Genomic DNA, 23,282 nt, shown 5'->3' on the forward strand with positions numbered 1-23,282 from the left:
ACGATCCGGCATTGCTGTGAGCTGTGGTGTAGGTCACAGACGTGGCTCGGATCCCACGTTGCTGTGACTCTGGTGTAGGCCGGCAGCTATAGCTCCGATTAGACCCCTAGCCTGGGAACCTCCATATGCCACAGGAGCAGCCCAAGAAATGGCAAAAAGACAAAAAAAAAAAAAAAAAGACAAAAAAAAAAAAAAAAAAAGGTTAGGATGGTGGCATTCCCATTGTGCTTCAGTGGGTTAAGAACCCGACTAGTATCCATGAGGATGTGGGTTTGATCCCTGGTCCCGCTCAGTGAGTTAAGGATCCGGTGTTGCCAAGAGCTTCGGTGTAGGTCACAGACGTGGCTCAGATCTGGTGTTGCTGTGGCTGTGGTGTAGGCCTGCAGCTGCAGCTCTGATTGGACCCCTAGCCTGGGAACTTCCATGTGCCTCAGGTGTGGCCCTAAAAAGAAAAAAAAAAAAGACCACACTAAATGCTGGTGAGGATGTGGTCATGGTACAACAGAAACTCTCATGCACTTCTGGGTGTGGGTGTAAAGTGATGCAGCCATTTTGGAAAAGGGTTTAGCAGTCATAATTTTAAAATTCATCCAGCCATTCCATTCCAAGAGAAAAGAAAGTATATGTACATATACAGACTTATGCATGAAAGTTCATAGCTGCTTTAGGTGTAATAGCCCAGCAATGGATACACCCAAATATTCACCAACAGGTGAGTGGATAAACTATGGTACATTCACATAGTAACAGGTCTACGACAACAAAAAGCAATGAAGGCCTGATACACAGTACAACATGCACAGATCTCAAAATAATTATGCTGAGTGAAAGGAGCCAGGGTAAAAAAATCTATAGTTCTAGAAAATGCAGAGTAATCTGCTGTAACGGGAAGCAGATCAGTGGCTGCCTGGATGTGGGAGGTGGGGCGGGAAGTACAAAAAGAGGAAGAAGGGGGGAGATACAAAAAGGCAGGAGGAATTTTGGGGGTGATGGATGAGTTTATTATTTTAATCGTGATGATGGTTTCATGGGTGTATAAAAATATACACATTTTTGGGGGGGGAGTATTTTTAGGGCCGCACCCAAGGCATATGGTGGAAGTTCCTAGGCTAGGGGTCCAACTGGAGCTGCAGCTGCCTGCCTACACCACAGCCACAGCACCTACACCACAGCCACAGCTCGCAGCAATGCTGTATCCTTAACCCACTGAACGAGGCTAGGGATCGACCCTGAATCCTCAGAGATGATGGTTCGGTTCGTTATCACTGGGCCACAACTGGAACTCCAGTGTACTCTTTTTTTTTTTTTTTTTTTTTTTGTCTTTTTGCCATTTCTTGGGCCGCTCCCGTGGCATATGGAGGTTCCCAGGCTAGGGGTCGAATCGGAGCTGTAGCCACCGGCCTACGCCAGAGCCACAGCAACGTGGGATCCGAGCCGCGTCTGCAACCTACACCACAGCTCACGGCAACGCCGGATCGATAACCCACTGAGCAAGGGCAGGGACCGAACCCGCAACCTCATGGTTCCTAGTCGGATTCGTTAACCACTGCGCCACGACGGGAACTCCCAGTGTACTCTTTATATATGGGTAGTTTATGGAATATTACTTGTATCTGGAAGCTGGTAAAATTGTATTAAAATGAAACCACTGGGAGGAAACTGGGTGAAGAGTACAAAGGACCTCTTTACTATCTTTATAACGTCCTGTGAACCTATAATATTTCAATATAAAAAGTAAAAAAAATTTAGTAGTGCTTGTCAAATTGCTCTGTGGAAAAGCTGTAGCAGGTACAACCACTATGAAAAACAGTATGGAGATACCTCAGAAAATTAAATATAGAACCACCATAAGGAGTTCCCTTTGTGGAGCAGCGGTTAACAAATCCGACTAGGAACCATGAGGTTTCGGGTTCAGTCCCTGCCCTTGCTCAGTGGGTTAACGATCTGGCGTTGCCATGAGCTGTGGTGTAGGTCACAGACGCGGCTCGGATCCCGCGTTGCTGTGGCTCTGGCGTAGGCCGGTGTCTACAGCTCCGATTCAACCCCTAGCCTGGGAACCCCCACATGCCACAGGTGTGGCCCTAAAAAGACAAAAAACAAAAAAATAATGCAAAACAAAACACCATAAGACCCAACAATCCCACTCTTGGGCATACATACAGACAAAACTTTCCTTGAAGAAGATACCTGCATCTGTACGTTCATTGCAGCATTATTCACAATAGCCAAGACGTGGAAATGACCTAAATGTCCATCAACAGAGGAATGGATTAAGAAGATGTAATACATAGACACAATGGAATACTACTCAGCCATAAAAACGAACAAAATAATGCCATTTGCAGCAACATGAATGGAACTAGAGACTCTCATACCAAGTGAAGTCTGAAAGAGAAAGGCAAATACTTATGATATCACTTACATCTGGAATCTAATATATGGCATAAATGAGCCTTTCCACAGAATAGAAACTCATAGACTTGGAGAACAGACTTGTGGTTGCTAAAGTGGAGGAGAGTGGGATGGAATGAGAATCTGTGGTTAATAGATACTGCAGACTATTGCCTTTGGAATGGATAAGCAATGGGTTCCTGCTGTATAGCACAGGGAACTATGTCTAATACCTTTTTTTTTTTTGTCTTTTTCTAGGGCCATACCCGAGCCACATGGAGGTTCCCAGGATAGGGGTCTAATTGGAGCTGCAGCTGCTGGCCTACGCCACAGCCACAGCCACAGCAACGTGGGATCCGAGCCGCATCTGTGACCTACACCATAGCTCATGGCAATGCTGGATCCTTAACCCACTGAGCAAGGCGGGGGATCAAACCTGAAACCTCATGGTTCCTAGTTGGATTTGTTTCCGCTGCGCCACGACAGGAATTCCGAGAGGTCTGTTTCTTCACAACCTAGTGATGGTGGGCTCAGTAAATAGCAAACACTGATTACCTTGACTAGTCCAAGAGGCGCAGTAGGGTCTTCAAGTCATATTCCTTTCGGTATTAAACCAGTTTAATGTCTTTTCAGGTAATGGCGCAACATTTTAATTTCTCCTTAAAGTGCCTGTTTTGTTTTGCTTTATTTTGTTTTTTGTCTTTTTAGGGCCGAATCCACAGCCTATGGAGGTTCCTAGGCTAGGAGTCCAATTGGCCTGTACCACAGCCACAGCAACACCAGATCTGAGCCGCGTCTGTGACCTACACCACAACTCACAGCAACGCTGGGTCCTTAACCCGCTGAGCGAAGCCAGGGATCGAACCCGCAAACCTCATGGTTCCTAGTCGGATTCGTTAACCGCTGCGCCAGGACGGGAACTCCGCAGAGATTTTAAAAAATAAGGACAGGAGTTCCCGTCGTGGCGCAGTGGTTAACGAATCCGACTAGGAACCATGAGGTTGTGGGTTCGGTCCCTGCCCTTGCTCAGTGGGTTAACCATCCGGCGTTGCTGTGAGCTGTGGTGTAGGTTGCAGACGCGGCTCGGATCCCGCGTTGCTGTGGCTCTGGTGTAGGCCGGTGGCTACAGCTCCGGTTGGACCCCTAGCCTGGGAACCTCCATATGCCGCGGGAGCGGCCCAAGAAATAGCAACAACAACAAAGACAAAAAAAAAAAAAAAAAAAAAAAAAAAAAAGGACAACCATGCACATTACATTTAGCAGAAGAGAAAAATCATTGTTAAGGCTGCCAACTGTCTTCTCCTGGGGAGGATCTGGAAATTTGGGTTTTCCTTTTCTCCTGTTTTGATATCATGGTACATTTCATGTCCATGAAAATCCAAAAGTCAAGGGAAGGCTGAATTGTAGTCCTACTCTTCAACTAGTACTTACTGAACCAGCTGCTCTGTGCAGTCACTGCTACCAGTGACAAGCCTTCGGCAGTGAGAAGACCAGCTGGGGAGGCCTGTATCCAAGAAAAGATAACTCAGGCTCATCGCAGGTGAAGAATGTGTAAGGAAGAGGACAGGGTGACAGGTACGTTGCTTAGATGGAAGCCGGGGCCCAGGGAAGGGCGAGGAAGAGCCCTAGGGCACACAGTCTGCTCGGTCACCCGACGGACCTCAAACTCCCCGCACTGGGTTCGTGGGCGGGGCGGGGCGGGGGAGCCGGCGCCCGGGGGTGTTACGTGCGCCCTCTTGCTCCGCCCACCCCGCCGCGCCGCCAGAGGGCGGCGGGGAGAAGGGGTGGCACGTGAACTCGGCGGGGTGGGGCGGAACGCGCGCGCCTGCGGCTGAGTTTCCGGTCGGAGGCCTTTGCGGAGCGCCCCGCGTCCCTGGGGGGCGGCGGCGGCGGCGGAGGAGGCAGCCGAGGCAGCGGGGGGGATCCGGAAGTCAACACCATGTCGAGCCTGCACAAGAGCCGGTAAGGGGCCACCGGGGCCGAGCAGCAGGACCACCACGGGCCAGGTCGCCGCTTCTGATCTGCGGAGGGGGCGCGCGGATGCGGCCGGGAACTGGGACCCCTCCATCGCCCCCCGCCCCCGGCAGAAGGTCTCGGGCGTCCACTTTGCAGCGTCTTTGCCTGCGGGCCAGAGTGGGGCCCGGAGCGAGGACGCCTCTCCTGCCCCTCGGAGTCGGCCCCCTCGCTCTCTCTCCCGCACCCTGGACCCCTGGTGTCCCCTTCGCCTGGTGTCTCCTTCCCTTGGTGTCTTCCTCTTCTAGGGCTCCGATGCCCCATCCCGCTCCCACCTCCCGTCCCTTTTTCCCTGGTGAACCTTTGGCCCCACTACCCTCTTCTTTCCAAATGTTCCTTGTCCCACGTGCCTTTTTCTTACTAGAAATGCAAGAAAACCTGGAATCTCCAGTCTGACCTTTTCCCCCAGGCCAGTGTCTGCAACGTTGGCTAATTTTGCTCACTCTTCAGTTTTCCTCTGGGACTTGTTTTTTAAAATCTTTTGTTCTTGCCTGAGGGCAGGCCCAGAGGTCTTCTAATGGATATATTTTTGAGCCCAGAGAGCTGTATGCAGATTACACAGGTCCTTGCCTACAGATCAAATTACTCCTGATTCCTAGGGTTCTTTGAGTTCAGATAGCAGCCCTGTGGTTTGGGCCAGGCCAGCAGAAAGCTCCCAGCTCACTAAATATTAGAATGTGTCTAATTTCATGGTCGCTCATTTGAGAACCTCTGGGCAGGAATATCCCCACATTTCTGGGCCTAGAGGAAAACGCTGCCTCTGGCCAGGATCCTGACTGAGCTTTGGCATCTTTCTGTCCCAAGTGGGAGGGAGGCACAGGTTGGAGACTGGTGGTGTAAGGCAGCTGTGGGCTTCAGGCATGGTCACCAAGCCTGTCATCTTGGGGTTTGGTTGTGCTTCATATGCCTCCCCATCCCTCCTTCTAGCATTGCAGATTTCCAGGATGTCCTGAAGGAACCCACGATTGCCTTGGAAAAGCTTCGGGAACTCAGTTTTAGCGGTAAGAGGCAACTCTCCATTTTCAGGGGTTTCCCAGAGCAGCCTTGTGACTAAGATGGAGCGGAAGGTGCCCAAGCCACACCCGGCCAGTTGTGGTGGGCCAGCCTGTTGTGGGGGCCTTTTCCAGATTCTGTAGAGCTAAACAGCCAGTGCAACCCCTGAGCTTCCCAGGGGTTCCCAAAGCAATGGTGGCCACAGTTAGCCTGCCTCTAGGCCTTAAGATAGGGTGCTATTGTCCTGTAAATGATGCTGATTGCTTCCTGAGCATAACTGGGGTGTGTGTCAGGCGGGGTGGGGTGGGGGGTTACTTCTTGAGCCAAGGTTAAGTCTTTCCTCATTCTTTTTTTTTTTTTTTTTTGGTCTTTTTCTAGGGCCGCATTCGCGGCCTATGGAGGTTCCCAGGCTAGGGGTGTAATTGGAGCTGTAGCCGCCGGCCTACACCGGACCCACAACAACATGGGATCCGAGCCATGTCTGCGACCTACACCACAGCTCACGGCAACGCCAGATCCATAACCCACTGAGCGAGGCCAGGAATCGAACCCTCAACCTCATGGTTTCTAGTCGGATTTGTTAACCCCTGAGCCACTATGGGAACTCCAAGTCTTTCCTCATTCCTTAGCGAGTTTCCTGTGTTGTAGAATTTGGTTAGCTGCAGAGTTATTCCTGGTTCTCTCCCTGGCTTAGGCTCCAAGCCAACTCAGGCAACAGTGAACTTTGGTTAATGGTAAAAATCCAGCCTTGAGACCCTGCCTTTAAGATGCTGAACCCCAGCAGTTTTGCACTTTGCCTTTCTTGACCTGGTCGACTTTCCAACGCAGAGGCTTTTGCTTGTCTTTAAAAATAACCCAAGGTGTTCTGTGTCGCTTCTTGTGACCCCCCTGTCCTTGGAACTTTGTTAGCAGGAAATGCTTGACTTTCCCCCTTTGTCCCCATGCAGAATCCCGGGGTGGGGGGATTAACTCCTATCCAGGGTACTGGAGTTACCATAGCGACCGCTGCTTCAGTGAAGCTCTGGACAATATTTCAGGAGAAGTTTGTCCTGTTTGGGAGTGATATTTAGGCCCCGGAAGATTTTTTTTTTTTTTTTTTGTCTTTTTTTTTGTTGTTGTTGTTGCTATTTCTTGGGCCGCTCCCGCGGCATATGGAGGTTCCCAGGCTAGGGGTCGAATCGGAGCTGTAGCCACCGGCCTACTCCAGAGCCAGAGCAACGCGGGATCCGAGCCGCGTCTGCAACCTACACCACAGCTCACGGCAACGCCGGATCGTTAACCCACCGAGCAAGGGCAGGGACTGAACCCGCAACCTCATGGTTCCTAGTCGGATTCCTTAACCACTGCGCCACGACGGGAACTCCCCCCGGAAGATCTTGATCTGTTTTGGGATCTCTGCTGAGCTGAAGAATCTGCCAGGCCTCAGGGCAGGCAGTCTGCCCTTGGGTTCTAGAATCAGACATACCTGTAGTTGAGCTCTTGTTTGTGTGTGGTTTTTTTTTTTTTTTTTTGGCCAGCCTGCGGCCTATGGAGCTCCCAGGTCAGGGATCAGATTTGACCCGCAGTTGCGACTTAGGCCACAGCTGTGGCAAGGCCGGATCCTTAACCCACTGTGCTGGGCCAGGAATTGAACCTCTGTCCCAGGGCTCCAGAGACGCTGCCCATGCCATTGTGCCACAGCAGGAATGCCTTGTTTCCTCTCTCTTCGTAGATGAGTTTATTAATCTGTAGGATGGGGACAGTGATGCTGATCTTCCCTATTCACTAGGGTTATAAGGAGGATTACGTGAAGAAATGTCTCTGAAGGACGATGCACTTGGCATTCATAGCTTAGTGTATACAGATCTCTGCGCGGTTCCTGCTGTGCGCATGCGCCTGGGTGCCATAGGTACTGGGAGTATAAGACACATCTGGTTCTTGTCTTTCTGGGGCTTATCCAGTCGTAAGGGTTACAGACGTTAAATATAAATAAATATGCAAATTATATTATGCAATCCCAATTGCGATGGCTGCTGTGAAGAAGGGACGGAGCCATTATTGTTTATGTCAAGGGACCTGACTTTGCTTGGGACGAGATGGTGTCCCCAAAGGCTGCTCTGAGAAAGAAATAGCAAAGATGAGAAGGTGTTGTCTTCCAAAGAATTATCCCAGACAAGAGGGAGCTCTGCCCTGGGGGCAGGGGTCGTGGAGAGAAAGCACACAGAGTTTTAGCAGCTAGTCTAGTCATCCCTCTGGCAGAAAACGGTTCTTGAAGTACTTCTCGCCCGCTCCATTCCTGGCCGACTGGCTCCGAGGTGGAGGGCTGGGGGGTCCTGAGCCTCTGCGGGGGCGTGACCTTTGCCTGCTGTGTCCACAGGCATCCCCTGTGAGGGCGGACTGCGGTGCCTCTGCTGGAAGGTGGGTGTGCCTACGGTGGGGCTTCTGCTCTGCTGAGAGTCGCTGGGATCCCGCATGGGCTGCCCCCGCCCCAGCCCCTTCTTCCTGTTCTCTGCCTTTCCTTGCTTGTCCGATGGCGCTCTTCTGGGAAGTTCTGGGTTTTCTGTTTCTCTTGGCGTCCCTTCCTGGCTCCCCTTGGGGATGGAACACTGATGCCAGTGAAGCCCTCCGCTTCCCAGTCCAGGCAGTGCAGTGGAAGTGATGCTTACTGGGACAGGGTTCTGGCTCCCGTCCCTTTGAGCCCAAGGTTTTTTTTTTTTTTTAAGGGATCAGATTTATTTATTTACTTATTTATTTTTTTGTCTATTTGCTATTTCTTGGGCTGCTTCCGCGGCATATGGAGGTTCCCAGGCTAGGGGTCTAATCGGAGCTGTAGCCACCAGCCTATACCAGAGCCATAGCAACACGGGATCCGAGCCGTGTCTGCAACCTACACCACAGCTCACGGCAACGCTGGATCGTTAACCCACTGAGCAAGGGCAGGGACCGAACCCGCAACCTCATGGTTCCTAATCGGATTCGTTAACCACTGCGCCACGACGGGAACTCCTGAGCCCAAGGTTTTATTATCGTTTGGAGAAGTCTGTGTGAGGAAAAGCAGTGGAAAGGGCTGCTTCGGGATAAAGAGGGGGAAGCCGGGGGGGAGGAGGCTACCCCAGCCCTTGCCTGCATTGCTGGGCTTCGTTTAGCCCCTCTGGCCTTCTCTCCGACGTTTTGCTCAAGGCTGGCAGCCTCATCTCCCGCCCGGGCTGGGCTGGGCTGGGCTGGGGGCGTCGCCAGAGCTGTGCTCTTCTCTCTCCTCTGGGCAGATTCTCTTGAACTACCTCCCCTTGGAGAGAGCCTCGTGGACTGCCATCCTGGCCAAGCAGAGGTGAGACCCTGGCAAGGCGGGGTGACGGGAGGGCCTTGGTAGCTGACAGCGCAGGTCCCTGGGTGGGACCTCTGGGGACCACCCCTCTGCCCTCCTCTCCTACAGGGAGCTCTATGCTCAGTTCCTGAGGGAAATGATCATCCAGCCTGGCATTGCCAAGGCCAACATGGGTGTGTCCAGGGAGGATGTGACCTTTGAGGACCATGTGAGTAGGAGTCCGCCACGGGGACGGAGGCTGCGGGGTGGGGAGAGGGGTGGGCTTTGGAGTGGGCTGGGTCCCTGGCCCCAGAGGACAGGTGCAGCTGGTCTGGGTCCCCTCTGGGCCCCCTGGAACCTCCTTTCTGCATTCGCCTGCTCAGCCCCTGTTCCCCCAGGCTCCAGGCCCGGTCAGGACTATGAGTGGTGGCTGGGTCTGGGGAGCCAAGTCCTCCGGTGCCTTGTCTCCCTTCTTCCTCATTCCCCTCCTTGAGGAAGGTTCTGGGATATTGTCGTTGAGGGGAGTGGGGGCAGGGTTGCGTGACGATCAGCTGCCTTGCTGTGACTGGGAGGAAGCCTCATTCTGTCTGGAGTAGCAAGCTCCTCCCTGGCGCTTTGTAGTTGGGACGTGGAGCTGGATGCAACCCTGGCCAGTCCTCCAAGGACTGGAATTGGCAGCTCAGAGTGTTGATGTATTAGATTCAAAGAGACCGAACGAGTCGGCATTCATTCCTTCCTTCATTCCGCAACAAGCACTTAGTGGGCACCTATTACACGCAGCATTTTAGAGCCATGGACAGAAAAGACAGAGGCCTCGCCGGCAGGGAAGTACTCGGAGCAGACCGTGGGGCTCGGCTGCTGAGTGTGGAGTCTGCCTGTGGTTTGGGAGGCTGTGGGGGGCCGGTGCTGCCCCTTGGCCAGCCGTAGCTGGGTCTCTGGCGGGAATGCTGGTTCGGGCTCCTCAGGTGCCCGGACCGGTCTGTACCCTGGGGCTCTCGGCCGTCGGTGCAGCTCCTTTTCCCCCCACAGCCCCTCAACCCCAACCCCGACAGCCGGTGGAACACGTACTTCAAGGACAACGAGGTGCTGCTGCAGATCGACAAGGACGTCCGGTAAGCGGAGTGCTGGGGCCGGCAGCCAGCCCGGGGGGCTGCTGGGGGTGTTCCAGGTCTCCTGCCCTTTCCCTCCCCAGCCCAGGCTCCCTGGGCGTTGGAGGAACTGTTGGTGCCTTGTCCCCGTAGTTGAGTCCGGGCCTGGGGTGGGGGGTGGGGGGCTCTCCTCTCTCCCCGCCTTCGTTTCACTTGTAGCCCAGGCGTCTGGATTCACCTGCTCCTTCCTGTGACAGACACGGAGGCCCCGCCCTGCTGTGTGGCAGGCTCGGTGCTGCTGCCGGGCCGGGGGCTGGGCAGGGAATAGGCAGACGTCCCTCCCCTGAGGTCCTGGGGGTGGGGGAGAGGGGAAGACAGATATTCAGCAAAATAGGTCTTCTGGGTGATGAGCATTGGTGGTAAATGATCTGAAGGCAGAGTTCAGGGGGCTTCAGGGAATTCTCGCCTGAGGAAGCAGTGCTTCAGTTGAGATCTAAGGGGCGGGGGCCTTTGGAGGAGGGAGGGAAAGGGTGGGTGGGTGAGGAGCTGCCCCGGAGAAGACCCTGAGCCCTTGCAGCTGGAACTTCCCACAGTGGTGTGAAGGCTGGTGTGCTTGAGGCCACCCCTGAGGCAGGCAGGGGTGGGACCTTGGACTCCTTCCCCGAGGCGTGGGGCAGTCAGGCAAAGGCTTTAAGCATAGGAGTGACAGGGTCAGAAACGTGTTTGTTTATGTCTTTTTAGGGCCACACCCTTGGCAACACGTGGAAGTTCCCAGGCTAGGGGTGGAATCAGAGCTGCAGCACACCACACCACAGCCACAGCCACGCCAGATCTGAGCCAGGTCTGCCACCTACACCACAGCTCATGGCAATGCCAGATCCTTAACCCACTGAGTGAGGCCAGGGATTGAACCCGAATCCTCATGGATGCTAGTTGTGTTCATTACTGCTGAGCCACAGCGGGAACTCCAGTGGCTCTGTTTGGGTCAAGAACTATGTCTTGAACCCAGTTTTGGGGAAGGGGGTCTTACCCCGGTGGTGCTCATGAGCCCACCGATCGGTGTTTCTAGAGGGCACGTCTGCAGGGCTCTGCATGAGAAGTCTGGGCGGTGCGCGTCCAGAGCACTACGTGTATTTTAGAAACTTGATCACATGCTAGAGACTCTCCCACCTGGCGTTTTTCTCTCACTCCATCTTGAGTATCTCCCTGTGTCGGCTGTGGAACATTCTCTTGTACAATTTGTAAAAATTTTTTGGTCTTTTTAGGGCCGCACCCGTGGCATATGGAGGTTCCCAGGCTAGGGGTCCAATTAGAGCTACAGCTGCCAGCCTACACTACAGCCACGGCAACATTGGATCTGAGCCACATCTTCGACCTACACCACAGCTCACAGCAATGCCAGATCCTTAACCCACTGAGCGAGGCCAGGGATCGAACCTGCGCCTCATGGATCCTAGTCAGGTTCGTTAACCACTGAGCCACAATGGGAACTCCTACAGTTTGTGAATTAACTAAACCTCTTTTACCACTTTAAACTACAGTACAGTTAATGCACTTATACCTATTAGATATTTTTGACATAGAAAGATGTTTGTGGTTTAAGAGAAGAGTTAGCTTGTAAGTCCTAAGGGCACTTAAAATTGTGTGTGTGTGTCTGTATCTTTGCAAATACCCTTAGGTATATGGGTGTGTGTGCGTATACAACGACTATATTGCTTTTTAAAAACTATTGTCTTTGAAATAAAACATTATTACTTTTTAAAAAAGACCACACGTGAGAGTTCCCCTTGTGGCTCAGCGGATTAACAACCCCACATAGTGTGCATGAGGATTCGGGTTTGATCCCTGGCCTTGCTCGGTGGCTTAAGGATCTGGCGTTGCCTTAAGTTGCCACATAAGTTGCAGTTGCTGAGGCAGCTAGGATCCCATGTTGCTGTGGGAGCTGCAGCTCTGATTTGACGCTTAGCCTGGGTGTGGCTCTAAAAAGACAAAAATATAAAAATTTAAAAAACCCGCAGACAAAAATGGCCCTGGGGGTGCTGGGGCCCCGGCGGCAGGGGGCGCTGATGGAGTGGGAGTAACGTCCTCTCCCCTTCCTTCTCCTCTCCCACTCCCTCTCGACAGGAGGTTGTGTCCAGACATCTCCTTCTTCCAGAGGGCTACCGAGTACCCCTGCCTCCTCATCCTAGATCCCCAGAATGAGTTCGAGACCCTTCGTAAGCGGGTGGAACAGACGACGCTGAAATCCCAGACGGTGGCCCGGAACCGGAGTGGGGTCACAAATGTGAGAGGCAACCTGGGGGCCCCAGGGGCTCGGCGTCACAGCCTTTTCCTTCTTGGGTCCCTTGGGCTGCTGGCCCCAGGCCATCTGGTCTCTGACCGTCCTCCAGGACAGTTACCCAAAGCATCCTTGGCCCTGCCAGGCCCACCTCCAGGCTCTTTCTGAAAGGCAGGTGTCAAAGGCTGGGTGTGACGGGTGCCCGGGAGGGCCCGGCTGTGCAGCGAAGGAGCCACCCTTGTGATCTTGTGGCCGAGGCGGCGCTTGGGAAAGTAATCACAGGTGCGGTGGGGTGGGCAGCTGACCTGGTCTGGGTACCAGGGAGGACTTCCCTGGGGAAGTGACCTTTGCGCTGAGCTCGAAGGTTGAAGGAAAAAGAGCCTTCCAGGTCGAGAGGAGGGCCTGTGTGGACGCCCTCAGGCAGGAGGGAGCAGGGGCATTCAGGGGAGGTGCCATAGGGGGAGAGGGAAGGGTTGCTGGGGAGGAGCATCGTGTGAGGCCACCCAGGCCTTTATCCCGAGGGCTGTGATTTAAGTCTGCCTTGTAAAAGATTGCTGTGGGCCCTGTGGGGACAGTGATTAGCGGGGCCAGGAATGGGGGTGGGGAAGGCCTCCCAGAGGCCCTGCAGTGTCCAGGCAGGGGTGGTGTGGGTGGGGCTGGGCTGGAGTCAGAGGGGTGTGAGAGACCCGCGGGGAAGGAGCCAGAGGTCTTGTGGTGGCCAAGTTATGCTGAGTGTTTGAACCTTAGTCTTCTAGCAGATTCCTGTGATTCTGAGAAGCTGCTTGTAGCCAAACGAACACATTTTCTTCTTTTTTTTTAAGTGCCGCACCTGTGGCACATGGAAGCTCCCAGGCTAGGGGTCGAACCGGCCACTGGCCTACACCACAGCCACAGCCATAGCACTGCCAGATCCGAGCCGCATCTATGACCTACACCACCGCTCACGGCAACGCCAGATCCTTTACCCACTGAGTGAGGCCAGGGATCAGACAGACCCTCATCCTCAGGGATCCTAGTCAGGTTCTTAACTTGCTGAGCCACAATGGGAACTCCACCAAGCTTATTACCTTACTGTTTAACTTACACCTCCTGCTTTGGTATTTGCAACTTTTTTTTTTTTTGTCTTTTTGTTATTTCTTTGGGCCGTTCCCGCGGCATATGGAGGTTCCCAGGCTAGGGGTCGAATCGGAGCTGTAGCCACTGGCCTAAGCCAGAGCCACAGCAACGAGGGATCCGAGCCGTGTCTGCAACCTACACCACAGCTCACGGCAACGCCGGATCATTAACCCACTGAGCAAGGGCAGGGACTGAACCTGCAACCTCATGGTTCCTAGTCAGATTCGTTAACCACTGCGCCACGACGGGAACTCCAGTACTTGCAACTTTGACTTGTTCCTCAAACAACAGAAAATTCTCTGTAACCTCCAGCGAGCTAGGAAAATTCTCTGTAACCTTCCCCCAAGTGGAACGACGGGTCAGGGCTCTGTGGTTTCTAGGAGAGCGGCCATGTTTCACCACAGGCGTAACAGGGCCCGTCGCGGCTGACCCCAGGGTTTATGTGCCCATGACAGGGCTGGGTGTGCCAGGAGGTGCCTAATGTTTGGCTTAAATGACGTCATGGCTGATTTCAGATTTGGACCTGATTGCGATGGCAGAGAACTTGACCACAAGCTTCTTTTCTCCATCTCTGGACCAGTGGGTGGGCAGTTGGGGTTGAAGCTGACCGTTTGGCCCTGGGCAGTAAAGAGCAAACACCCCTTCCCGGGCCTCTGTGTCTTCTGTAAACTGGGCATCATCATTTCCGCCCTGTCTGGCTTTGGAATTGCCGGGAGGGTGAAATGAGGTCATGGCTGTGCAGATGCTTAGAAAGCTGGAAAGCAGCGGGCGCGCTCTGAGACCTGGACCTCAGGGTTTAGGTCCAGGGCCACCACTTGGCGCGTCTCCTCTGAGGAGTGGCATTACAGTTTTGATCATCCGTTTCCTCGTCTTGAAAAGGATGTTGAGAGAATGTTCTAGGCTGTTGAGCACATTCAACAGAAGACTGCTTGTAGAGAGAGCACTGTCTTGCCCATAGAACAGTCACAGTAAACGTTAGTGGTTGGTGTGTGTGTGTGTGTGTGCTCGTGCCGTGTACACGCGCGTGTACGTTCATACCCACGTGTGGATGGGAGGGTCGTGTTCCCAGGACGCCGAGTCCCTGCGCAGCTGTGCCTCTGGCTGTGGGAACGCCACTGTGCTGGCCTGTATCACCATAAATTAGATTTCGGTCCAGCTGGCTTGCAGCACGTCCCACATTCTGGATTTGTCGGCTCCTTTCGGTGGCATTGGCCACGTTCCTCGATACCCTGTGCTGCCCACGAGAGGGACGTGAAGTTTTGTATTAACAGGCAAACCTTTCTTTCTTTTTTTTTTTTTTTTTGTCTTTTGTCTTTTTGTTGTTGTTGCTATTTCTTGGGCCGCTCCCGCGGCATATGGAGGTTCCCAGGCTAGGGGTCCAATCAGAGCTGTAGCCACCGGCCTACACCAGAGCCACAGCAACACGGGATCCGAGCCGCGTCTGCAACTTACACCATAGCTCACGGCAACGCCGGATTGTTAACCCACTGAGCAAGGGCAGGGACCGAACCCGCAACCTCATGGTTCCTAGTCGGATTCGATAACCACTGCGCCACTACGGGAACTCCGGGCAAACCTTTCTAATGAGGACATTTTCTCTGTCACGCCGCCCGCCCTCTTCATGGGCCCCTCTTGTCCCCCAGATGAGCTCCCCGAACAAGAACTCGGCATCCTCGTCCGTGAGCAAGTATGAGGTGCTGCCCAACGGCTGCGAGGCCCACTGGGAGGTGGTGGAGCGGATTCTGTTCATCTACGCCAAGCTCAACCCGGGCATTGCCTACGTGCAGGGCATGAATGAGATCGTGGGCCCCCTCTACTATACCTTTGCCACCGACCCCAGCAGCGAGTGGAAAGGTAAAGCAGTGCCCTCGGCCGCCCAGCCCTTGTCGCCGCCGCCTAGAAAGACGGACCAGGGAACCCTGGGCCGATGGGCTTTATCAAGCCGTGCAGCCCACGTCCCTGTTTTGGGCCTGTTTCCTCTCCCAGGCGAGGGGGTTGGTCTGCATCATCTCGGGGGTCTTTTCTGGCTCGAACGTTCTAGAACATGAGTGTGTGCTGATCTCTTGATGTTCGTAACTGAATTTCCGGTAGAGGAGCTGACTGATAGAAAGGATTTCTTTTATTTTCAATTTTTTTTTTTTGTCTTTAGGGCCAACCCTGAGGCATGTGGAAGCCCCCAGGCTAGGGGTCCAATCGGAGCTACAGCTGCTGGCCTCCACCACAGCCACAGCCACGCCAGATCCGAGCTGTGTCTGCCACCTGCACTGAGGCTCACGGCAACGCCGGATCCTTGACCCCCTGAGGGAGGCCAGGCATCGAACCCGCGTCCTCATGGATCCTAGTCAGGTTCACTACCGCTAAGCCAGGACGGGAACTCCTAGAAAGGGTGTAAATAAAGCGTGATGGGAGCAGCGTCGGCAGAAGAGGAGCTCATCAGTTGCTGAGCAGCGGCAGTGTTGCCGGAGCTGCGGGAAGAAGGGAGTGCCGACCTTAGCCTGGGGGTGGGGAGTGGTCACGGCCGGAGAGGGGCGCAGCCTGACCGAGGCAGGGTGACTCGGGGGGCTCAGAGCTGCGGCGGATCTCAGGGGGCCCAGCGGGGGGACCCTTACCCGCCCGTCTCTCGCAGAGCACGCTGAGGCAGACACCTTCTTCTGCTTCACCAACCTCATGGCGGAGATCCGGGACAACTTCATCAAGAGCCTGGACGACTCGCAGTGTGGCATCACCTACAAGATGGAGAAGGTGTACTCCACCCTGAAGGACAAGGACGTGGAGCTCTATCTGAAACTGGTGAGGGCCCCCAGGACCCCTCGGCCCGGCGCCGAGGACCGCAGGCCCCGGGGCCTCCCAGGCCCAGACTGAGGCCCGGCTCGAGTCGGGCCTTGGAAGTGGCTTCTGCTTCCTGGGTGGCTTCTACTGACCCGGGTGCCAAGGCGGGGCTGAGAGATCAAGGTGGCAGATGGTGGGAGCCCAGCAGGCTGAGGGGAGGGGGGCTACAGTGCCCACCGCATGCCAGGCACAGGGCAGGGCATCCACCATAGCAATTAGTTCAGCCTGTTAGAGTCTTCTGAGAAAGGAGGTATTCACTCCATTTTTCTATTGCTTTTGTTTTTTTGTTTGTCTTTTTGCCCTTTCTTGGACCGCTCTTGCGGCATTTGGAGGTTCCCAGGCTAGGGGTCTAATCGGAGCCGTAGCCACCGGCCTACGCCAGAGCCACAGCAACGCGGGATCCGAGCCGCGTCTGCAACCTACACCACAGCTCACGGCAACACCGGATCCTCGACCCACTGAGCAAGGCCAGGGATCGAACGTGCAACCTCATGGTTCCTAGTCGGATTCGTTAACCACTGCGCCACGATGGGAACTCCTGCTTTTGTTTTGTTTAAGCCTTGCCTGTGGAGTGTGAAAGTTCCTGGGCCAGGGATCGTACCTGTGCCATAGCAGCAACCACGGCTGCTGCAATGACAGTGCTGGATCCTTAACCCACTGCTTCACAAGGCAACTCCTGGTTGTCGTTTTGAAAGTTATTGGGGAGTTCCTGCTGTGGCACAATGAGATCGGTGGCATCTTGGGAGCACTGGGACTCAGGTTCGATCCCCGGCCTGGCACAGTGGGTTAAGGATCTAGCGTTGCTGCAGCTTTGGCCTAGGTGGCAGCTGCGGCTCAGATCTGATCCCGCACACATATGTCACGGGTGAGGCCTTAAAAAAAAAATTACTGGAGTAGCTGCCCATGTTTATTTCAGGAAACAGTTCAATAAAAAGAATATTTATAAATAAAACCAGTAGTTTTGTGGAGTTCCCGTCGTGGCTCAGTGGTTAACGAATCCGACTAGGAACCCTGAGGTTACGTATTTGATCCCTGGCCTCACTCAGCGGGTTAAGGATCCTGCGTTGCTGTGGCTGTGGTGTAGGCCAGTGACTATGGCTCCGATTAGACCTCTAGCCTGGGAACCTTCATATGCCGCAGATGCGTCCCTAGAAAAGACAAAAAAAAGAAAAAAAACAGTTTTGTGAACAAGAAAATACGTGTGAACATACTTTTTTATTTTTTTATTTTTTTTTTATTTTATTTTTTATTTTTATTTATTTATTTATTTTTGTCTTTTGTCTTTTTGTTGTTGTTGTTGTTGCTGCTATTTCTTGGGCCGCTCCCACGGCATATGGAGGTTCCCAGGCTAGGGGTTGAATCGGAGCTGTAGCCACCGGCCTACGCCAGAGCCACAGCAACGCGGGATCCGAGCCGTGTCTGCAACCTACACCACAGCTCACGGCAACGCCGGATCATTAACCCACTGAGCGAGGGCAGGGACCGAACCCGCAACCTCATGGTTCCTAGTCGGATTCGTTAACCACTGCGCCACGACGGGAACTCCTGAACATACTTTTTTAAACAAGCGGAGAATGAAGTCTTGCTGTCTTGTAACCTGTTTTTTCAGTCAATCATATTCACTGGTTGAACGGAGTGTCTGTTGGGAATAGTCGCCTGCGGGGTGGTTTTATGGAGTTTTATGGAGTAAGTGAGATGTTAAACACGAGGCCAGGTTTCTAGTGGGTGCCCTATAACTGTTTCTCAGGCCATAAACCCCAAGTTATCATCTGTATAGTGTCTTAAAAGAATTTGAGCCATCATTTATAAATCGAAGGAGCTTATGTAAAAGTTTGGGTGTCTGGAGTTCCCACTGTGGCACAGTGGGTTAGAGCTTCTGGCATTGCCGCAGCTGCAGTGCAGGTTGCAGGGGTGGCTCACATTCAGTCCCTGGCCTGGGCACATCCATATGCTGCAGGTGCAGCCATAAAAATGAAAAGAATTAAAAGTTTGGTTTTCTGGCTTTGCTCGGAACATCAGACGCTCTGGTCATTGCCTTGCAGCCCCTCCCCCTGAGCCAGGCTCCCCGTGCCATCTGCGGCGCGGTGTGCCTGGCGCTCACACCTGGCCTCGCCATGTCCTCTGTTGGGTCCCGGGCCTGCGGCTTATCTGAATTCACGTCTGATAGGCGGCGTGGTGTTCCGTGGCACCCAGCCAACGGGGGTTCTCGTGCCCCGCCCGCACCTCTGTCTCCCCAGCAAGAGCAGAACATCAAGCCCCAGTTCTTCGCCTTCCGCTGGCTGACACTGCTGCTGTCCCAGGAGTTCTTGCTGCCTGACGTCATCCGGATCTGGGACTCGCTCTTCGCCGACGACAACCGCTTCGACTTCCTCCTCCTGGTCTGCTGCGCCATGCTCATGTGAGTGTCGCCGTGAGCAGGGGTGGGCGTGCGGGCGGGGGGCTGCAGTGAGCCCCTGGGATTCTCAGGCGAGCAGCACACCAAACTGGCTTTGGGTGGTGCGGGAGGAGCGGGAAGGGGCCCCAGGGGCCCAGCACTCTTGTGTTTTTCTTAGACTGATCCGGGAGCAGTTGCTGGAAGGGGACTTTACCGTGAACATGCGGCTCCTGCAGGTAACGGAGTTTGGAGGGACTGGCTCAGTCTTAGGCTGTGAGACAGACCCTTAGCAGGCAACCCCCATCCCCACCCCTGCCCCCGTCCTCGTCCCCATGCCAGCGCTGTGAAAGGATCAGGGCTGTGTAGCAGATCCTAGGTGTCCGGACCCCTGAGCCAGATCTGGGTTTGGGTCTGGGTTGGATCCCGCTTTGCCACTGACCTTGAGTGTGGTGCGGCCTTGGGTGAATGACTCGGTTGCCCTGAACTGCGTGGTCTGGATGAGTAGGGCACACCTGGCACGAGCCTTATCCCGGGACGTGGTGATGAGGCTTGCTGGGGACCGTGTGCAGACCTGGTCGTAGTTGTTCAAGAGTCAGACAGCTTTGGGTTCACATCTTTGTCCTCCTGTGCCAGTCATGTAACCTGAGCCAAGTGGCAGCCTCTCTAGGCCTTGATCTCTTTGCCACCCCCAGGCTTGGGGTTGGTTTCCAGTAACTTCGTTGACTCAATCTGTAAAACGGGCCGATCCACAGTAACCCCTCATTGGGCTATTGTGACCCAGGGCACGGATGGTGTTCAGCCCTGTTCCAGGCTCGGTGTGAGTGCAGCTCAGGGGTCAGTGGCAGGAGGTGGGGATTGGTGCTAGGGAAGGGGCTCGGAGGTCTTTTGGGCGGTGATGGGTTGGGTTGGTTAAGTTAGGGCTGTGGGGGCAGCAGTGGCTTCAAGCAGGGTTTGGTCAGACGTGGTGCCTGGTGTGCTGTGGTCCCTTCCCCTGAGACCCCCTGGTCCAGCATGGTGGCAGGTCCCCTGGGGAGCCCCGTGGGTGGCAGAGGTGGTGCAGGGTGAACTGACTGGAGGGCCTGCTGTTGGCCTCTCCCCTGCCCAGGACTACCCCATCACAGACGTCTGCCAGATCCTACAGAAAGCCAAGGAGCTCCAAGACTCACAGTAGCCCTGCGGCAAGAGGCCTGAGTTTGGGAGAGAAGCCGCCACTGACGCCGCCACCACCACCACCACCTATGTCCTGACTCCTGGGACGCACAGGAGCCTATGGGGTCCCAGCTGGAGGGGCTGCTGCAGGATAGGCCTGCTACAGGCCTTGCACCCTGGCTGCGCCCACTGGGGCACACTGTGCCACACCCCTTACCAACCGCTGAGCCCGGCCCTGGCCTGCTTCCACCGGGACCCTTTGCCCAGGCTGCTGAGCAAGGCAGGAGCTCGTGACATTGTTGCCTGGGGCTGGGGCAGACCGGGGGCCCTGGGGCTGGTGAGGGTCCCTCCCGGCCTCTGCCCTGCTGCTCCCCTCCTCCTCTCCTGCTCTGTCCCCTGGGATCTGGTTGGGGAGGTGCTTGGCCAACGAGCCAGAAGCCACCTCTTCTGGAGGCTGGTGCTTGGGCTTCTCTACGGGGAAGGTGACACTGTGAAGGAGCTAAGAGTCTGCCAGACCCAGTCACACCCTCTGTCCCATTCCCACTGAGTGTGTGTGTGTGTGTGTGTCTTAATTCCCCAGGCGTCTGCTTCTCCTTGGTCCGTGCGTCTGTGTGTCCAGAGGCAGGTGAATCCCTCTAGGTCTCCTTGTCTGTCTCCTCACCTCTCCACCTCTGCCTCTATCCCTCTACCTCCTCCACAGAGGGTGTGTGTGGCTCTCGCTCTGTCTGCCCTTCTCTCTTGGGGTGCCTTATCCCCGCCTCTTCTCTCTTCTCCTCCCAACACCCATGAACCCTGGAGACAGAATGAAGAGTCTGGCTCAGCAGAGCTTCTGGAGGTCAACCTTGGCCTTTGCAGCTTGTTCCCATCCCCCAGCTCTCCACTCCCAGTGCCTCCCCACCACAAAATTCTTGGAAACCCAAAGCTCTGAGAATTGGCCAGTGAAGCTGCCCGGTGAGGCGGGGTGGAGCTAGCTGAGTCTCCCAGAGGTTCCCCCAAAGGCCCATCTCTCCCAAAGGAAAAGGACATTAATGCGATCCTGTGCTGGGGCTTGGGATCCAGGTGCTTCTGAGGCAAAGGTATTCATTCCTATGGCTACTGGGTCTGGGCCCAGGGCAAGTGAGCCCCGTACAGGGCAAGTGGGACCAGAGGGAGCCTCTCTGGGCCAGGCGGAGCTGAGCTCGATGGCTGGGTGCCATCAGGGCCGGGAGAGCCACGTCTCCCCCAGGCAGGGGAGCTGAAGGAGGTGCTGGCCCTCATGTGGTCACGTGCTTGGGCTGCTCCAGGATCTGGGGCAGGTGTGTCCTGGATAGGAGCAGCTGGCAGTTCCCACTGCTGGGCTGTGGGAAGGGTTGGCTTGTTCCAACCTAGTACCCTCCTCGTTTAAGGAGGCAGGTGGTTTGTGCCTGGAAGGCTGGGTCATGTAGCATGGGGCCTCTTCATCTCAGACTGGCCAGCAGGGGCCCCCAGCCACCCCCCCCCCATGCCTTCCTGAGTCATGGCCAGGATTTGTGGATGGTGGCCAGGAACAGCTTCCCCAGGCAGCTCCTGTCCAAACTGTCTCTTGGATGCTTGTAGGACTTCATGCACTTGCCTTTATGCCTTCTCCTCTTCCAACAAGGTATTTGAGAGATTTTTGCTATTTATTCAGATTCCTAGTTATTTATTGCGATTGGCAAGTGCTCGATTTGATGAAGGGTGGGGCTGGAAGGGTAGAAACAAGTTGGGGTCAGGGTCTTCCACTCTTCCCGCCTCTGGGACCTGCCTGATTTTCCAGGAGGTCCTGGCTGGGAGGACTCTGTGAGAGGACTAGGTGTGAGGGAGACAACAGCTGGGATCCTTGCCAGAGCCCAAGACCCCGGCTCGGGGCAGAGACACGGCTGCCCAGCAGCCTGGCTCACCCTTTTCCCAGAACTTGTTGCTGGTGGTTCAGCCCCAACTTGATCCCTTCACAGCCTGGGGCCCAGCAGACACTGCCCAGGACACCTGATGCATTCCCTCTTGCCCGTCCCTCTGCCTTCCCTCCCGGGGCCCTACTACTTGAATCACTGCATCTAATTTGTCTAAGCGGCAGGACCTGGGTCCCCTGCCCTGTCTTTGATCTTGTGATGAAGGTCAGAAGAGCACAGGGACCATGTCCAGTTTAGGCTGAGCTCCCCAGTGGGATACTGCCCAAGGGAAAAAACTGCCCTTGGCAATTCCCCCTCCCTAGACTCAAGGGAGGTCCCCAGAGAGCCAGAGACCCCCGGGCTTCCTGCTCGGGAAGCTGCCCCCAGGACTTTGGATACTTACAGAATGGCTGTTTGAGTTCAGCTGGTCTCACTCCAAGGGTTAGAATGTTAGTCTGCTTTTGTTTTTTCATTTGTTTTGTTCTTTGAATCAGTGCTGTTGATGACAAGTTGTCTTTAATAAATCATGTGTTCTTTGCAGTGGGCGTTGGTTCTGGGATGGGCTGGAAACCTTTGAGACCTTGGAGCTGGAAAAAACAGTTGAGCAGGGATGACGTCAAGAGGCTTTCAGAGGAGTTCCCATCGTGGCACAGGGGAAACAAATCCGACTAGGAACCATGAGGTTGCGGGTTCAATCCCTGGCCTCGCTCAGTGGGTTAAGGATCCAGCATTGCCGTGAGCTGTGGTGTAGGTTGCAGACGCGGCTCAGATCTGGCGTTGCTGTGGCAGTGGCGCAGGTCAGCGGCAACAGCTCTGACTAGACCCCTAGCCTGGGAACCTCCACATGTCATGGGTGTGGCCCTAAAAAGACAAACAAAAACAAAAAAAGCCTTTAGAGTAGGCAGAAGAAAAGGCTAGGAAATTTTTGTTGGAAGAGCATGAGCCACTCTTCTTTAATAACTGCAGTTTGTAGCTGGGGGAGAGGAGGCTGTACTGGGGCAGAAGGTGTTATGTTGTGATCGTAGCAAGTTACTTATCTGTTAATTTGCCGAAACCTTCGGCATGCGGAAGTTCCTGGGCCAGGGGTTGAACCTGCACTACAGCAGCAATCAAGTCTTTGATAACCCGTAGTCTGGAGAAAATCACTGATAACATGTTAGTCTTCTTCCCAGAGGTAGATTTTTGTGTGTAATTGTCACCTTCCTCATTTTCTTGTGTATTGTCTCACCCCTCAGGTTAGGTGCTGAGCAAGTTGCTGTATGATTTTAAAATATTTTAATGCACTATATACTATTTTAATATGCTAAAAATGTCTGAAACCAGTTCCTATGTCTGACTATTTTGCTTATTCCCCAGCCTCTATTATGAGTAGTACTGTGGGGAGTGTTCATGTTTGAAATCATTGCATTCGAGGTTTATTCCCCCAGCTCAGTCCTCTAAGTGAGTTAGAAGGTATGAACCTTTTTACGGTTTTCATGCAGACTGCCAAGCTGCCTTCCGGAATCCAGCCAGCAGTTTGTAATACCACCTGCATGCATCGCGGTCCTCACGCTGGGTGTTAAAATCTTTGCTGGAGTTCCCGTCGTGGCGCAGCGGTTAACGAATCCGACTAGGAACCATGAGGTTGCGGGTTCGATCCCTGCCCCTGCTCAGTGGGTTAACGATCCGGCGTTGCCGTGAGCTGTGGTGTAGGTTGCAGACGCGGCTCGGATCCCGCGTTGCTGTGGCTCCGGCGTAGGCCAGCGGCTACAGCTCCGATTAGACCCCTAGCCTGGGAACGTCCATATGCCAAGGAAGTGGCCCAAGAAAAATAGCAAAAAGACAAAAAAAAAAAAAAAAAAAAAAATCTTTGCTAATCTCCTAGAAATTTTTTGCCTTATCT

General features: G+C 54.3%; 1 protein-coding gene across 2 annotated transcripts; it reads left to right on the forward strand.

The window, feature by feature from the left end:
• Nucleotides 4,186-22,710, forward strand: TBC1D13 (TBC1 domain family member 13). Of its 2 annotated transcripts, XM_021069733.1 has the most exons (12): nucleotides 4,186-4,353; nucleotides 5,332-5,405; nucleotides 7,754-7,794; nucleotides 8,643-8,704; nucleotides 8,810-8,909; nucleotides 9,710-9,792; nucleotides 11,893-12,052; nucleotides 14,806-15,016; nucleotides 15,789-15,952; nucleotides 18,229-18,389; nucleotides 18,544-18,601; nucleotides 19,471-22,710. In XM_021069733.1, the coding sequence occupies exons 1-12, from the start codon at nucleotides 4,331-4,333 to the stop codon at nucleotides 19,534-19,536; spliced, it is 1,203 nt and encodes a 400-aa protein (XP_020925392.1). In that variant the 5' UTR covers nucleotides 4,186-4,330; the 3' UTR covers nucleotides 19,537-22,710. The 2 variants fall into 2 exon arrangements, with proteins under 2 accessions (XP_020925392.1, XP_020925397.1); XM_021069738.1 differs by lacking the exon at nucleotides 7,754-7,794 and having other exon boundaries at nucleotides 4,191-4,353.

Source organism: Sus scrofa, chromosome 1 (assembly GCF_000003025.6).
Source record: "Sus scrofa isolate TJ Tabasco breed Duroc chromosome 1, Sscrofa11.1, whole genome shotgun sequence".
In the NCBI taxonomy this organism is placed as follows: Eukaryota; Metazoa; Chordata; class Mammalia; order Artiodactyla; family Suidae; genus Sus; species Sus scrofa.

Coding starts and splice junctions, on each gene's coding strand:
- TBC1D13 (XM_021069733.1), top strand. CDS start 4,331: ATGTCGAGCCTGCACAAGAGCCG. Junction 8,705..8,809: donor GCCATCCTGGCCAAGCAGAG/GTGAGACCCTGG, acceptor CCTCTCCTACAG/GGAGCTCTATGCTCAGTTCC. Junction 15,953..18,228: donor TGGAGCTCTATCTGAAACTG/GTGAGGGCCCCC, acceptor CTGTCTCCCCAG/CAAGAGCAGAACATCAAGCC.